The following is a 17,436-nucleotide window of genomic DNA, read 5'->3' as shown; positions in this document are numbered from 1 at the left end:
AGAGAGAAAGTAAAGACAATTTGCTGCAGTGGAATGAATGGTACTACAGACGTCAGTGACATGTAGACTTACTGTGAAATAATGAAAGTTACCTTACTGGCATCAGTGCAATAACTAAAAAAGTAATTCCAGTGGAAATAACAATAATTGCATAACTGAAAATGATGCCATCAATTTATTTCCTGGTAACTGGGTGCAGTCACTGAAATGAGTTGTACTATTCACACATGGAGGTAAGTGGAGGGGATGGGAAAAACAGGACTTTCACAGTGACAAACTTGAAGAAAATATATTCAAAATATGTTATTATAATTTTCTAATGCTTTCCTTAATAATGACTGAATAATACGGTTTTAGATTGGTCTTTCTTGGGATTTTCAGCGTGGCCCACAAAATGATGTCACAAATTAAGAACCAAACCCAAGCCCCATTAGATTTTTTTGGTGCATGCTATACACTAATTCTGAAAAACCATCATGAACTTGGATCTGTATTGTGATATGGCCAGGACTCCACATAAGACCCCACCATCTTGATTATTCCTGACTGGTCCCCATTTTAGCCTTGCTTTAATCAGACTTCCTCTTTTTTTTTTTGGTGGGTGCAAATAATTAAGAGTGTAATTTTTTGACCACCGCTATTTGCAGGAGCAAATTAGGTGATTTCAGTGTTTAGGTAACTGATTTGCATGTGCAGTCAGGTATTTAGACACCTAAATGGCCTAAAGCATCCACAAATTGCAAGCACAAAAAGAGGGGCCAGTTTGTAAAAAAAAATCTGGCCCCAAGATAATTGCCCATGGTCAAAGGGTGAGTCAGGGACAAAGCTGGAAAATCTCCCGCAGAAATTCTGATTCCTAATCCACTCTTCTAAACAGTAGACAACAACTTCCATCAGCACAGATTATCATCAGTGAATGAGACAACCTATGCAGAAGTCTAATCGAATATTTTGGGAAATAAAAATAGTGGAATTCAAGCACATGCTGTGGGGACTTGAAAGCATTGCCCCTATACATCACTGCCTTTGTGCAACAGCTGTTTATTTCTAGACTCCTCAAAAGAATGCAACTGGTCATCTAGCACAACTGGAAGCAAACACAAGACAAAGAAGACAGATTTACATCTCATAGGATCATAGAATCTGACTTACCCAGCAGAGCAGTGTTGTCCATAAGCATCCTTCCTTTGTCTGCATGTTCTTCGCTGAAGAAATCACCCATGAGTAGCAACTTGATGGCTTCCTGCTTCACACTGTCAAAGAAATTTGACTGAATGGTGCGTGACACAGCGCGGGCTCCATCCTTGAGCTTCCCTACCTGCATTAGACAAAAATGTTCAACACAGGTGATCTTTGCAGTGATAATATAGACTTCCTTTAAAGTCACTCATGAATAAGCAGCTCTGATATTCTCCTTTACCTTGGCTTTCCCCTCCAGGGCACGACTGCCTGTAAACACTCTGCTCAGATTGTGACCATTGAGAGTCCACATTGCCTTGTAGGACTCCACAAAGCGGTCAACTGTAGACTTCGAGTTCAACCCTAGGCTTTCTAACTGAGTGTGCAGAACCTGGAGTGGACACAGAAAGAGAGGTGAGGAAAAGTTACTTTTCATATTTCATTCCCCCCCCACACCTCATGTAGGAATTTCACCCAGCCATCATTCTATAGTTAAACTAATGCAGGTATCTTAATGATGGAAAGACAGAGCTATGAGACCTCCCTCTTGCCCTTTCTGGTAATGCACAAAATGCAAGCAGAGTGTGTGTGTATGTTCATGAAAGACCATTAATGAACTCACCTCAAGTGCAATGAAGGACTGTACGCTATTTGTACGATCCAGACAGTCCAGGCAATTCATTCGCAAGGTACCTGTCTGCAGACTTCAATAGCCAAAAAAAGAATAAAGAGAGATACAGCAGGTTATTAGGAACCTCCACATCCAGTTGTTACTGATAAACTATTGTTTTCTTTTATCATCAGAAACATTTAAGTTAGAAACTCAATAAAAATGGCATTTGATCCACAGGCAGATAAGACTGGATTTTCAAACACTCAGCCTGGATTTTTCCACCCACATTTTGCAGGTGTAAAACATTTGCCTGCTCAATTTATTTCAAGAACCCAACTGTGCTTACAAAGCCACACCAGCAATTATGTGTGTGACGCTGGCAGACCAGGTGCCAGCTCATGCCAAGGCCCTAGGCCTCACTGAAAACCAGTCTGGCTGACCTGTGTGTTAGTATTGCTAAAACAGGTGTTAGATTTATAAAAATGTGTTCAGACTTTATGAAATGCTTGTGAGTTGCTGCACACATTAACCTCACTTAAGATATCTGTATCCCATGTTTCATGGTAATATTTAACTGTTTGGTCTGTAACTATAAGAGTGTTTGCTTTAAAACCCCCACAGTCAGAAGAGAAGCACTACTAAGTGTGAAATGCTTGTTTATCACAAGAGGTGTCATCTCCTCTCCAGAGAGGCCATTATGGAACATCAGGGGACAAAAGACCTTGTTGATTGCTCCTCCTCCATGAAAAGGAGATATGCTTGAGCTCCGGCAGAAGAATAAAAATCCCTGTCAAGAAGAAATTGTTATCCTATGCTGCTTGGACATCAGAGAGAGGGCAAGGCTTCTAAGCATAAGAAAGGGATCGCTGGCTGTTTAGCTTGGATTAGCCCTAAAGGACATATAGAGCTTGCTTATTATAGAAGCTTCTATTACACTGGTCTACAATTTTTGAGAAGTCGTCTGCTTCAGAGATAAAATGTAACACAGAAAGCTACAGCAGTCTCCAAACAAAGTGATGAACTCGGTTCAGTAGATGGCATGATTTGTGTATGGAAAGTGATAAATGGGCAGGGACACTCACCGTGCAGGTACATTCTTGCCCTTTGTGAAGATGCCAAATTCATCCCAGTGCAACTTTAACTGAGGCCTCAACAAATTCTCCAGCTTCTCTATTTTCCCACCTTTTGCAAGCTGATGGTAGTCAAAATTAATCATGGGTGTGTCTGCAGCATGGGAAGAGGCCCACAGCAATTTCTGTTTGAAAAGGGAAGAAGGAAAGTGAATTCTACTTACTTCTACAGCCCAGGTATCAATACCCGCATGCTTTATACTGTTGATAAACTTTAATTATGGCTTTAATGTAGAGAAGTCTAGAGGGAAGTACGTTATTTTGTTGTACGCTTTTCTAATGCAAGTTCCTTGTTTTTTTCTTTCCAAGAGTAAATTGGACTGTTAGGGCCAAAATTTCCTATGTGGGAACCTAAGTTGGAGCTGTAAACTGTAAGTGTAAGCTGGTTATGAGTGTGTAACACAAGCAACTGTGCACATAAGTACCTATATGGCCTTAACAGTCTAGCTTTTAGAGCGAAAAAAATTAAGAAGTTATAAACCAAAAGCATACAATGAAATAATGTAGTGATGAAGATAAAGCATGACACTTTCCTCATATGGCTGCACATGATGTATGTACGATCATCTTATATTTTATTAACATATATCATGCACTATTCAGCATTCTATCGCAAACCCATAAACTAGTGAGAACAGCTTTAACTCTGAATTTTTATGGCCTTGTCTATCCCCAGCATGGACACTCTTATTCCAGTTTACGAGTGCCTTTTTTCCATTTAGCTTATGTTGCTTGAGAAGGGATTTAAGCTAAACTGAAAAAAAACAAAAAACCACTCATACCAAACTAAGAGTGTCTCCACAGGGCTATAACTATAGCAGTATAACCAGTAAAACTTCCCTGCATAGATGAAGACAAAGGTATTGTATGTTGTTTAGTGAAGGGATGTATTTCATTGTATCAGAGTCAAACACACATCTGTTTCTCTGGTAACTGTCCACATTTCAGTTTACATTTGACTGCACTGGTAGTATTTTTGGGAATGATATCTCACTACTACCTCAGTGCAAATCATTGTCAAAAGTATTACACCCCCTGTAAGAACACTGTAGCTTTGTTCTTAGTACAAACATAATTGCAGTCTGTTATAGTGGTTAAGAAATGCTTGCAAAATGAATAGCATCACCAGGAACAATACTGAATTTCATCTTCCACTACAAGGTAACGGTGGAAATTCAGAGGCATGGTACTGAATTAAAAAACAAACAAACAGAAAAGAAAAAAAAAAAGATTTTTCTGCATATACTAATGATATTGGTGACCATCCTACTCCGATTATAGGAAACTACCAGCAAATGCAATGAACATATTTTAAACTGATTTAAATAAAACTTTAAGACTGAGGGAAGAAATGAAAGGGAAGGGAAGGAAGGAACATGGGAAATTAAAGTGGATAGGGGAAGTTTGAGAAGCAAGGAGATAAGCTTATGACAAAAGGGGAATGAGGGTCCCATTACTTATACTGCCCATAATTTTTAATTTGAATTTTGAAATGCACCAAGTTAAACACTGACAGCACATCCCTCCTAACCATTTATTTATGAAGAAACAAATGTAATGAAGATCTCCAAGGGATCTCTGTTTTGGATAAATACAGGATTTCAGTGTCCAGTGCTGTCAATGCAGATCCTTTCACCTTCACAATAATTCACTTACAATTCTGTTAGTCTGGCATACAGTTAAAAAAATGGAAATCAAGCCAGGCCTTTATTTAAAACAAATGAACAAATGCACACAGTCTTTATATGACAGATGCCCTAAATTCTGATTTAGTAACCAATTTCTTGTTATAGGATCATAACAAACAATGTAGACATCTGAAAAGAACTTGTCTAGAGAAAGACAGATCTCATATAAAATATAGAAGACATTATTTTTGCACCCATAAACTGTTAATAAGATAATACTTAGTCCTGCCATGAGTGCAGGGGACAGAACTAGATGATCTCTCGAGGTCCCTTACAGTTCTATGATTCTATACATGGTGAGGATAATATCTTCAAGAATGTGGATACTGCATATGCACTACCTAAAATAATCAGTGTAAGAATTCACCAGGGATGTCAGTTTTAGATTTCTGTAGTTCTATCTTGACATTTGCGAGAAGACTGTAATTTTAGAGTAGCTATATTCAGCTCTTAATTATAGATCTCAAAGTACTTTATAAAGGGGAATAAATAATCATTATTTCCATTTTACAGATAGGGAAACTGAGAGCACATATGAGCTGACTCTGGGACTTAGGTGGCTAAGTACTAACCCTACTAGTTTTAATTTTAAGTGCCTAAATACCATTAAAAATCAGGCCCTAAGTGACTACATCACTTTTGAAATGGAGTTTAGGTGCTTTTGAATATTTACCCTAATTCTTTTGAGAGGCTAGTTAAAGAAAAAGTGAATACAATTTGAGGAAGTAAGGAAGAAGACACCCTGATATTCCATTCAGGAAATATTACACACAAAGAGAAAGATGCAAGATAGTCCAAGAAATTGAACTGCCTAACTTCTTTAGATCAGGTGCCCCGAGGCTGATCTCAAGTGATTTTCCCTCTTGAAGAAGCAGGACTCTAATGCTCAGCAATTTAACAAAAGTTGCTGTTGTTTTTACCTTGAACGCTCTGTTGAGCACCTCCTCTCCTCCTCTGCTTCCCAACAGGTTAACGATCACTTGTTTTCCATATTGCTCTTTCAGAAGCATCATATGCCTGCAACAGTAGCAGCAGCAGTACAATCTGGTTTAATAAATATCACATACCAGCCACCCTTTCCAAAACACTTACAGAAGAGGTCGCTGGCTGCTTGAAGGTTTCAACAGCAGTAGCTCCACAAATATATATTAGTTTCCTTTTAGTCAGCTTTTACTGTAAAGAACTGCTTTATAGGGCCTTCATTTTCTGTCATCACAGTAACTGTGGAATTAATAACTGGAATGATACTTTACTTGTATTGAGTGTAAAGACTGGAGAGGTAGGACAAGGATACAGTGCTTAGATGATCAATAACATTGTTAGTTTTCATACAGTCCTATGTATGTGGCCTTTTTATGGCCCTGTAACTGCAAGCGACTGAGCAAAGCCAATGGGAGTTGAGAGGACTAAGCACCTCCAGGAATCGCATCTTGCAGGACTGAACCCTTAGGCCTTGTCTACACTACAGGGGAAATTCGATCTAGGCTACGCAATTTGAGTTACGCGAATAGCGTAACTCAAATCGACATAGCTTAGATCTACTTACCGCGGGATCCACACTACGCGATGTCGACGTGAGACGCTCTCCCGACAACTCCCGCTACTCTTCTTGATCAGGAGTCGATGGGAGAGTGATCTGCGGTTGATTTAGCAGGTCTAGACCCACTAAATCGACCGTTGATGCATCGATCGCCACTCGTCGATCTCCCGATAAGTGTAGACGAGCCCTTACAGAGTCAGCTATGGTCTGGGATTCCAGACCCCAAGTCAGCAAATGTGTCATTGCCAGATAAATGTCATCAGCCACACTGATCAAATATTTCTGAGCTGCTACATAATTCAGGTTTGTAAAACTATTCACAGTCCACTTGTATGTTTTTAGCAGACAGGTTGTTGATTAAGAGTCAGATTTTAGGTAGATACATGGGCATAAATTTTCCCTCAACACACATATGTATATGGTTGGGTGTATGTGTGTGTTTATTATAGGAGTTATGCAAGCAAAGGCCAGGTATTAAACGTAAGGTAACACAACACTAATGAAAAGTTTGCTTGTGCTGCTAGTGTTTGCATGGCCTGGTGATACTGTTGTTAAAAGGTTACTGTCTCTATAACTGGAAAGTACAAGTCATAGGCTGCATTTGTGAGTCCCATTAACAAGAAATAATGTGCTCTGTAAAAGACAAAAAAAATTGGCAGGCTTTCCCGCAAGAAAAACAGCCAAAGATATATCACCCTGGTGCTATCTTACAACCCCGATCCTGCACTTGGGTCTGTGCAGGCAGAACCTTGCTCCACACAGACAGCCCCTTTGAATTCAGTGGGTCTCAGCACAGCTCCAATTGCAGCATCGGAGCCTATTTATGGACTAAGAATGTGACTTCATTTTTTCCCCTTCAAATTTGTGATAAAGGGCATCAAAGTGCCCCTATTGTGAACTTGATAATTACACCAAAGTGCCCTAACGTCCACTTAAAAAAAAAGGAAGTAGGATGTTTTAAAAACAAACAAATAAAAAGGAGCATCCAAAACCTTTCATGTGAGCCCTGTATTGGGATTTATCAGGAACAGATGCTAAAACAGGAAATTTGTATTCACTGCTCCCAATGTCTTTTCAAGATGTCAAGGTGTGAGCTGTGAAAAATTAACAGACTGTGGCCGTGCCAAAACACATGAAAAGGTTGCAGTGACTTTACAAGCTTCAGTGAATTTTTCTGTATGAATGTTCAATTGCCCCTTACCAGAAACGCTCTTAACACAATCCTTTAAAAATTTAGTTTGGGCTGGACTGTCTCGTGCAATTCTGATCTGGCAACTGGGCTGTGATGTACACAAGAGAGGGACTAGATCCAAGCCATTCTCCCACTTCACTCTACCATGAGGAAGCCACTCAGGGGTATGTCTACACTGTAGCCAGGAGTGAGCCTCCAAGCCCAAGTAGACAGACTTGCGCTAGCTCAGCTTGAGCTAGTGCGCTAAAAAACACAGTGGGGACAGTGCGGCTTGGGCGGCAGCTCAGGCTCTCAACCCCACCTGATCCCTTAAGGCCTGGGCTCAGGTTGTTAGCCTGAGTTTCTGCTGAAGTCACAACATCCACACTGCTATTTTTAGCATACTGCTTGAGCCCCACTAGCACGAGTCTTCTACCTGGGTTGGGAGGCTCACGTCATGCTGCAGTGTTCACCTATCCTCCGTGGTTGCTCTGGGGTTGGGAGAACAGGGTGTGGGGTTAGATGGGGCAGTGGGGTCATGATCTGCAGCACAGTTTCCCCTCAACCTCGTGGGAATTATGCATCCTCATCATTACCTTATGTGGGTTCCCTTTCTGCTGAGTGAAACCCTCCAATGTGAAGGCAGTTCAGGGAAAGTGGCAGGCAGAGACTTCCCAGAGTAGACTACCACAGGAACCAGAAAACAGTAAGATCCTGGGACAGGGACCCCACCATCACTTCTTAGTAGCGAGTCTAGAATAATAGGAACCTAATCCCTGACTGAGGTGCTACAAAGTGTTCGATAACAATCATCTCCACTAAAAGCTGCAATAAGTGAAATCAAGAAAATACTGCAGCCTATTAAAATAGACACGTAACTTGAATATAAATTTTGATTTGTTAATTAAAAGCACATGACGAAGGCAGGCTAGGGTGTGGCAATTCATCAGAGGCCAAATCCTTTCTCAGACAAAGCTCCCACTCAAGTCAATATGAATTTGCTCCCAAAGGACTGCAGGCTAAAGTGTTTGGCCCCACTTGATGATCATGCACTCAGAGGACCCACATTAATGTATGGATTTTGGATAGCTTCCAGCAGAGTTGCAGAGTCTTATGGGGTTAAATCCATTCCTCTCGGTTGGAGCAGAAGAATGTTACCAGGAGAGCATCTCACCGGGGGAGGGGGGGGGGAGGGGGAGAGCAGAATGGGCTGCTGCTGTTACTCTGCAGCGACAAGCTCCAGTCATAGAAAAACAAAATAAACTCGGAATGCAAAGGGGTTTGCACTTAGCTTCTATTTGGTTGGCACAAAAGAGGAAGAAAGGGCACGGAGAGGTTATTTCCAAATGTAAATTTATCATTTTTGACTCTCAAATGGTTACATGGCACTTTTCGCACAGTATTCAGAATTTCTTAACTCCTTCAGAAATAGGCTGAGATCACCTTGATTCAATTTCCACCAAAACTAGAAAGGACAAAGCACTAAAACCATACTGTAGGGAATAATCGTGCAAGAGCAAGGGCGATGGACTAGATGATCTAATAAGTGCTTTCCTCCTCTAACAGCTCTGGTTAGCTGGGACGGAGTACAGCTGTGGAATCACGGTTACATGCTTAGCTGATGTGTTACTAACAGAGTCTAATGAAGCCTACCTGTCAAAAGCAGGGGCATTCGCTTCCAGGCCTCTGTTAAGTCTCAGATGATGGGAACCAACCTAAAAAAAAAAAAAAGTAGAAGAAATATTATGAAGTAATTCTCTTCATAAAGCTGCTGAAATCCTGAATCACTAGATGTCTATTTCCCTCAAAGAAAACATCTGTTTATTAGCACCCAGACACCCCAAACAGATGACACACACCCTTACACATAATGCACTTAGTACAAAAAGCTTAGCTACGGCTTTTATTAGAAAACAACATTTACAATTACAATGATAATTCACATTTGTTAATGGAATACCTACGCCCTTATTTATGGCCAAACAAATTCTCTATCCTGGCCAATACTCTAGCAAAAACCTCTCACTGCACCACAGCTCTGTGCCCAAGCCTCCTTACCCCTGTAAGTAATCAGGAGGCACTGCATATCTGCCAATTCTATGGAGAGACTGTGGCCTGACTAGTTTGAGCTTTTGTTTTTTAGATTAATTGGATAATACATGCACAGTGCTTTCTAAATATAAAGGATTATGGACTAAATCCTGTATCACTTAAGTCAGTGGGAGTTTTAACACTGACATTAATAGCAGTAGGTTCAAATTTTTTATAAGTATTGGTATTTCTATTCAGTGTAGCTGAATATATTGTATTTTTTCCCAATGAATATCTGAATCCTCTAAAAGACCCACTCAGAATTTTCAAAAATCTTGTTTGGTTTCCTGTTTGTCAGCATTTAATCTGTATTTCTTTCTACGTAAGGGCTAGACTCTGCAACCCTTCCTCACTTTGGTGCCAGCACACGTACACAAGGAGTGAATGAGTGCTCCGATGAGTAAGTGCTCACAAATGCGAGTAAAGGTTGCACAGTCTAGCCCTGAATAAGCACAAATGTGTGCCATTTCCTTCTTAGAGAGGAAAAAATTCTGTCCAATTAAAAAAGGCCATAAGCACTAAATTCAGGGATAATCTCCAGGCTTTAGAATATACAAAGCAATATGACTGTCATAATTCATATCCAAGGCAAACCTGAGGCATTTAAATCAATCTCAAAGACATTTATTATTATAGAATATTAAAAAGAAAGCTTATTCTTATTACAAAGCCATTACATTGTACAGAATACAGTATATGTACACACACATTTATATATCTGCGTGTGTGTACCTATATACAAACTTAAATAATTTTTTTCCTTCTATTCTGACAATGTGAAAATACCAGGCTGCCTCTTGCTTGAGCTATTCAATGACATCTCATTGAAAGTGGGGCCCGTATAAATGGTTGGGTGGAAATGGGTTTAAAAACAAAACAATTGCTTGAGGAAGCAGCCCATGTGGAAAATGTGTTATAGGATTAGACTTATACAGCTACATTCTATGGCCAAGCTCAGTGTGGGCGGTGTGCATTTGGCCTGACGACTGCAGGTAGGTTCTGGCCCAAAACGTCAATAAGGGTTTCGATGTCATTTGTAGGGAGGTGTTTTGTGTGTTTGTTTTTATTCTGCACTGTATTTAGATGACATTCCTCTCTTGTACAATACTGACGCTCAATGCTGGATGACATAGCTACTCTAAACAAAAGAATTTTGGAAATGAGATTTTGAAGATTATGGGGAAGTGTGTATAGCATCTAACTGTGCACAACTGTTGGGCTGCTGAGACCACTGCCTGTCACGCTGATTAGTATGGTCTCATTGTTTCCTTGCACTCCCCCATTGGTCTTTCTGTATCTATTTCTTGTCTGAGATGGCAAGCTCTTTGGGGCAGAGACTGTCATTTTGTTCTGTGCGCAGCACCTAGCACAGTGGGGGTGCGGATTTAGGACTGGGGTTCCCAGGTGCTACGATAATACAAATAATCATAAACAAACACATTTTAACTTTCAAATTGTTATATAAGTTATTGGAGTTGAAGCAGGAAACACTTGGTAAAATTCTCTGGCCTGTGGCATGCAGGAGGTTAGACTAGATGATCATCATGGTCCCTTCCGGCCTTAGCATCTATGAAATCTATCAAATACACCCATATACCAATTATATTTATTTTAAAATCATAGAGCTCCTGCACTGGAGCCCCCACCTATACTATGGAGGGCTAAGACACCATGCCAAACTGGCATTTCAGATGGAAAGGTTATTCTGGGTGAAGTAAAAAAACATTATAAAGAAACATCCGTGTAAATAAATTATTAACTCTTCTTTGGAGTGATCTGAGCACTTAAAATATTAATCTTCAAAAACTAATAACTGAGTAGCTATTTGCCTATTCCTTTTAAAAACAGCCTAACTTTCCCACAAATAGTAACAGAGTCAAAAGAGTTCAGACTTCACAGGGCAAGTCTCCTAGTGAATGAATACCATTAAAAAACAAATCCTATGCAACTTTTAGTAGCATTAGTGATAGGCCACTTGATTTTTCATTATATTTACCTGAAGCCCTGGTTGCTCCCAAAACAGTGGAACGGAGCCTCTGATCTGAACAAAGGAAGAGATGTCATCGTCCAAATAAATTGTCTGCAGCAACAACATAAAGGGAAAGAGACTCTTCAGTGAAAAGTACTGTTCTGCCACCCCTCAATCAGACCACACAAGTTAAGATACAAATACTGAAGAAAAGATGAATGGTGGATCTCAGTTTATCTTGATACAGCTCTGTCAGTATTCCTGACCTCACAGAAATGGAAACAAAATCATGCCTTGTTTGCTTTCGTGCCAACTCACTAGATTTAAATTTGCTACTCACTGGTAATAAAGGAGAATTTAAGGCACAGATGCTTGTACGATAGAGATTTCCTTCACACTGAAGATGCACTAGCTACGCTGGTGGACAGACTGAGACAGGCCACTTTCTCTTTCGTAGAATTTTAACTATGGAGATGTCATCATTCCATGTGACCAGTGATGGTTAATGCCAGGTGTGGGATAAGCTTATCTGCTGCTCTATTAACTATTTTCTTTGACCACACATTTTGTCTTGTCAGTGTGGCCAATAAAATGTATGTGAAACCTTCAGCTTTGCTGCTCCTATTTTGAGATGTGGGGAATAAGATTATGTGCACTATTTCTTATCCAGGGTGTTTATAGTAAAATCTTTCCAGTCCTCTTTTCTCCCTAGCTAGCACTCTCTCCCGCCCTTTGTATTTATCTCTGTTAACAATGCTAGTAATCTTGCAGCAAAGCTAACACATTAGAAGCACAAAGGATGTACCCCATCCTCCCCTCTAACCCTACCTCCAAAAGTATTATATTTTAAATGAGCCTAGTCTAAAAGGATATATGTTCAGACACAGTATTACCAGAGAGCAACAGTGTAAAGCCAATTTCACTGCCCTGGCCTATACTTAGCAATGGAATCCTGGCCCTTTTCCATTTGCGATATATAATACAAGTCTCAGTTTTCTTGTATATCACAATAAGCCTTCCAAAGCCCAGCAGATGAATGGTATCAGTCAGCTCATCCAGGTGCCTTCTTTTTTAGTCACACTGTATCATTTAGCTTATCAGCTAGCAGCTGGGCACTAGTTCCAAAATGGGATGAACAGCAGGTGCGGAGAAAGAGGCTCCATAAGAAAGATGTTTAGGCAATGGAAAACCAGTTACCACACGACTTTAATGGGGTTCTATTCCCGGCTCTGCCCCGGCCTGCTGGGTGACCATGGGAAAATCACTTAAGCCTCTGTGCCTCAGCTTCCCCATCTGTAAAATTACCTCTTTTGTAAAGTGCTTTGAGATTTACAGGTGAAAATATTATTTTTACATATATCACTGACAAACATTAACTAATTAACCCTCGCAACACTTTTGGGAGGTAGGCACGTGTCTATTATTATCCCCATTTTACTGAGAGAGAGGTTAAGTGACTTCATCAAGGACACAGAAGGCGTTAGTGTCAGAACCAAGCTTAGCCTGATGGAGTTCAGATCATGATGTAAAACACACCTGTCCAAAACAGTTTTTCAATCAATGCTCTTAATTGTGTGCAATGCTTAGTTACCATGGTGACAGGTGCTCTATAAAAACCAAAGATTGATGCTGTTCTCCTTCTGTTTCTGCCCTAGGAACTACTTGGTGTAATGTGGCGGGACTGCAACATGAGAAGTAAGTAACCCCATCCTTGCCTCTTTCTTTTCCTCAGTGAGCAGGCCAGTCATAAAAATCAAATGAGTCAATGACCTCTAACCCTTGAATCATCTGTAAAAAATAAAGTCAGACACAGCAGGCCTGATTCTCAGCTGGTGTAAACTGGTGTCGCTCCATTGACATTGGCAGAGCTATGCTGACTCACACCAGCTCAGAATCTGGCCTACAATCTGTAAGAAATTCTGGAGTTGGATCTTGACTCATTTATGATTTTAAGAACGGTCACCTGCTGACAAATGGGATGAGTCAATTATCGGCATAACTTGAAATGAAATGTTAAAGCTACATTATGTCATAGACAGACAAAGCTCTTCTAGAAGTAGATCATATACATCCAGTATCACATATACAGTACAATTCTGTGGATTGTGGTGGATAATCAGCTGTGCATGAGTTCCTAGTGCAACACTGGGCAAAAGGGCTAGCGTGATCCTTGGATGCGTCAACAGGAGAATCTTGAGTAGGAGTAGAGAGGTCATTTTGCCTCCGTATTTGGCACTGGTACACCCCCTGCTGGAATACTGTGTCCAGTTCTGGTGCCCACAATTCAGGAACGATGTTGATAAATTGGAGAGGGTACAGAGAAGAGCCACAAGAATGATTAAAGGGTTAGACAGCATGCCTTATAATGACAGACTAAATAAGCTCAATCTATTTAGTTTAGCAAAGGGAAGGTTAAGGGGTGACTTGATTACAATGTATACGTATCTACATCTACAGGGAGTTGGTGTGTGGGGTACAAGAGGGGTGCGGCAGGGGGTTGGGGTGCAGGGTGCAGCAGGTGGCTCAGGGCAGGGAGTTGGGGTGCGGGATGTGGCAGGGGGCTCAGGGCAGGGAGTTGGGGGTGCAGGAGGGGTGCGGGTGCAGAAGGGGTGCGGGATGTGGCAGGGGGCTCAGGGCAGGGAGTTGGGGGTGCAGGAGGGGTGCGGGATGTGGCAGGGGGCTCAGGGCAGGGAGTTGGGGTGTGGGATGTGGCAGGGGGCTCAGGGCAGGGAGTTGGGGGTGCAGGAGGGGGTCAGGGTGTGAGCTCCAGCCTGGTGCCGCTTACCTAGAGTGGCTCCGGGGTGGCAGCGGCGCTCACTGGGGCCAGGGCAGGCTCCCTGCATGCCTGCCTTGGCCCCCGGCTCCGCGCTGCTCTGTTCCAGGAAGCAGCTGGAACCGTGTCACTGCAGCCCCTGGGGAAGGAGGAGGGGCTCAGGGTTCCCTGCTTGTGCTGCTCTTGCCGCTCCTCCAGGTACCTCCCACGAAGCTCCCATTGGCCGCGGTTCCCTGTTCCCGGCCCCTGGGAGCTGTGGGGGGCGGTGCCTGGAAGGAGGCAATGCCAGAGCCCTCTGCCTCCTTCCCCCCCCCCCCCGCCCGAAGGGGCATGCTGCCGGCTGCTTCAGAGAGCAGCGTGAGGCTCGCAGCGTCAGGAGGCAATCCCACAGATAGGCAGAGGGGCGGGGGGGGGGCCTGCGGGGAGCTTGGCGGGCCACACACAAGAGCCCCGTGGGCCGCGTGTTTGAGACCCCTGAACTAGATCATCACAATGGGCTTTCTGGCATTGGAATCTATGAACAGTTTTAGACTATCTATTCCTAGGTGGATTAGGATCAAGATCATGCCATGCCATTCAAAAGGGCACTTCCTCCTAGATAATTGCTCCTACATTAACTCCTCCTAGACAACTTGGAGTTCAAAGTCATGCTATGCCATTCAAAAAAAGCAGTTTTCTCTAAATTTTGCAATAAAGTCTCAGAACTGCCATCTTACCGCTTTGTAACAGGCAAAGATCAGAAGAAGAAAAATGATTCCCTAACATGATTAGACACCACTTCGGTCCCTGCCACACAGACTAGAACAAATCAGCCTTGATCCGGTAAACACAAGCACACAGGCAGAATCCTATGCCCAAGCAGAGTGCTGTTGAAGTCAGTAGGGCTCTGTGAAGGAATGAGGATCCACCTATGTGGATCCCATTATAGAATCAGGCCCACTGCTGTCTTTAAGCCACATACTTAGATGAGGCCTAAATCTGGCCTACCATTTTTGGGGGAAGGCCTTAACAGATTTCAAAAAGCAGATTTTCCCCTCATAGTTATGATCTATTGCGTAAATGCTTCTTACACCACAGTGACCACAATGGCTACTGGCGAGGATAACCTGGATGCCAAAACAGAAAATCCTGATGAAAATTTCTCTGGAAAAAATAATAGGACCCAATTCATGAAGGAATGTAAGCATGTGCTTAAATCCATTCCTATTCAGGGCAGCAATCAAGTGGTACTGTAATTGCTGTCATGAAACAGCAATGCTTTTCTGAATTGGGGTCCAACACTATTTTTCTTAAAATAGGGAAGGGAAGGTTAATTGAAAAAGATGCTACTTCCTTTTATGGTCTGTAAAATTTCAAATTTAAATACACCATATAACAGATATATATATATGGAGATATACCTATCTCATAGAACTGGAAGGGACCTTGAAAGGTCATCAAGTCCAGACCCCTGCCTTCACTAGCAGGACCAAGTACTGATTTTTGCCCCAGATCCCTAAGTGTCCCCCTCAAGGATTGAACTCACAACCCTGGGTTTAGCAGGCCAATGCTCAAACCATTGAGCTATCCCACCCCCCTGAGTTATGAACACCACAGTTACAAACTGACCAGTCAACCACAGACACCTCCATTTAGAACTGGAAGTGCACAATCAGGCAGCAGAGACCAAAAAAAAAAAGGCAAATACAGTACAGTACTTTGTTAAACGTAAATTACTAAAAAAAAATAAAGGCAAAGCAGCATTTTCCTTCTGCATAGTAAAGTTTCAAAGCTGTATTAAGTCCATGTTCAGTTGTAAACTTCTGAAAGAACCACCATAACGTTTTGTTCAGGGTTACGAACATTTCAGAGTTACGAACAACCTCCATTCCCGAGGTGTTTGTAACTCTGAGGTTCTACTGTATGGGGGGGAGGGGGGGACAAACCCCCCCACTAATTCATCTTTTTGAGAATTCTTTTTGCTTAAAAACAGCCAAAATCGTACACCAAGAATTTAATACTGGGGAAAAAAAGAGGTTTGCTCAAGAGCTGACGGTTCCCTGGAGGACAAATGCAGGGAAGGAGGAGAAAGCTGAAATGTTAACAATGACAAGCACATAAACTAAATAAGGAAAGCATACTTGTTTCTTCGGTACTATCTGGAGAAAGGAAAGGAATGTGGTGGAGTCTCCGAACTACAGGGGGCTGGGGGGGAAGGTTGGACCAAGTTAACTTTTGTTCTCAGTAGAAATCCATCAGACAGATGTCTTACTTTTTTCCTTGATATATGAAACATTGGGAACAAAGCAAAAACATGTTATTTAGGCCCCTTCTGAGGAACAAAGCATCATTTCAAACCCTTCTCAAAAGATTATTTACAGCACTGTGAGTAGGAAGAGGTACCCCTTATTTTACAAAATACTGGCTACAGTTGTTCAAGTGCACACTTTCAGAAGGCTTTTTCACAATGCCCCTCAACCTCTACTTCTGTTGTGTCAGCCTTTCTGACTGCTTTTATCTTTCTTGTAAAGTGATTAAACTAAATGACCAAGTAACTAAAAGATTGACTGGTGGCCTGATTTTGAAAAGAAAAAGCTAAAGTGAGATATTTAGCTCCCCCACTCCTTTTCTGCACAGTGAGTCACAGCAGTTAAGTGAGCCCACAAAAAAATGACTCATTGCAGAGCTGAAATGCCACAAGGCTAACTCAGTGGGAGACAAAAGAATCCCATCTATGCATAAAAGAGCTGCCTAGAGAGAAGGCTAATTGTTTCTTCTTCTTCTTAAAACAGAAAAATATTAGAATTAAAGCTTTGTAAAGGGGGAGAGAGTCCTGCCTTTTCAGAATCCTAGGGTGATATTTATTCATGAAGCACAGAGCCAGCATGCCAGCACTGTACAGGCTGCTGCAAATGGAAACAAAATGTTATTCTAATTACAGACGGCCAAGATATTACCTCATAGCCGATTAGTCAGTAGTCTACTATGAAAGCAGAAGAGAGTTTAATTTAGGGCTTTTACTTCCTAACAGTAAGTGGATGCCAGCTTGAACTGGACCTCATGTATCTTAATGGTTAGCTCCCACTTTATTTTCTTAGGACAGTTAGCCTGGCAAAAATTATACCGATTACCAATGGCAAGGTGAACTTTTATCTTTTTAAAAAACAGCAGAGCACTCCTATAGTTATTGATCTTCCAAGTCCTGGAGCCATATTGATTCAGTCACCCTGTACTCATTTCCTCCCTGCTTTGGCTTTGCCTTTTCCAGTTCCGAATCACTCAAAAACCTTTAGTCTTCCCACT

General features: G+C 41.7%; 1 protein-coding gene across 1 annotated transcript in view; it reads right to left on the bottom strand.

Annotated features, from left to right (window-relative positions):
* Nucleotides 1–17,436, bottom strand: part of SYNJ2 (synaptojanin 2) — an 81,060-nt gene that overhangs the window by 31,270 nt on the left and 32,354 nt on the right. Inside the window, exons 5-11 of the mRNA XM_065400942.1 lie at nt 11,409–11,492; nt 8,975–9,036; nt 5,531–5,627; nt 2,875–3,047; nt 1,802–1,883; nt 1,421–1,570; nt 1,153–1,318 (exon numbers count right to left, since the gene is read on the bottom strand). Coding sequence (XP_065257014.1) covers nt 1,153–1,318; nt 1,421–1,570; nt 1,802–1,883; nt 2,875–3,047; nt 5,531–5,627; nt 8,975–9,036; nt 11,409–11,492 — 814 coding nt within the window. The remainder of the gene's footprint in view (nt 1–1,152; nt 1,319–1,420; nt 1,571–1,801; nt 1,884–2,874; nt 3,048–5,530; nt 5,628–8,974; nt 9,037–11,408; nt 11,493–17,436) is intronic.

Source organism: Emys orbicularis, chromosome 3, assembly GCF_028017835.1.
Source record: "Emys orbicularis isolate rEmyOrb1 chromosome 3, rEmyOrb1.hap1, whole genome shotgun sequence".
Classification (NCBI taxonomy): domain Eukaryota; kingdom Metazoa; phylum Chordata; order Testudines; family Emydidae; genus Emys; species Emys orbicularis.
The sequence above is the reverse complement of the archived record's forward strand: the minus strand, read 5'-3'. Positions and strand labels throughout refer to the sequence as shown.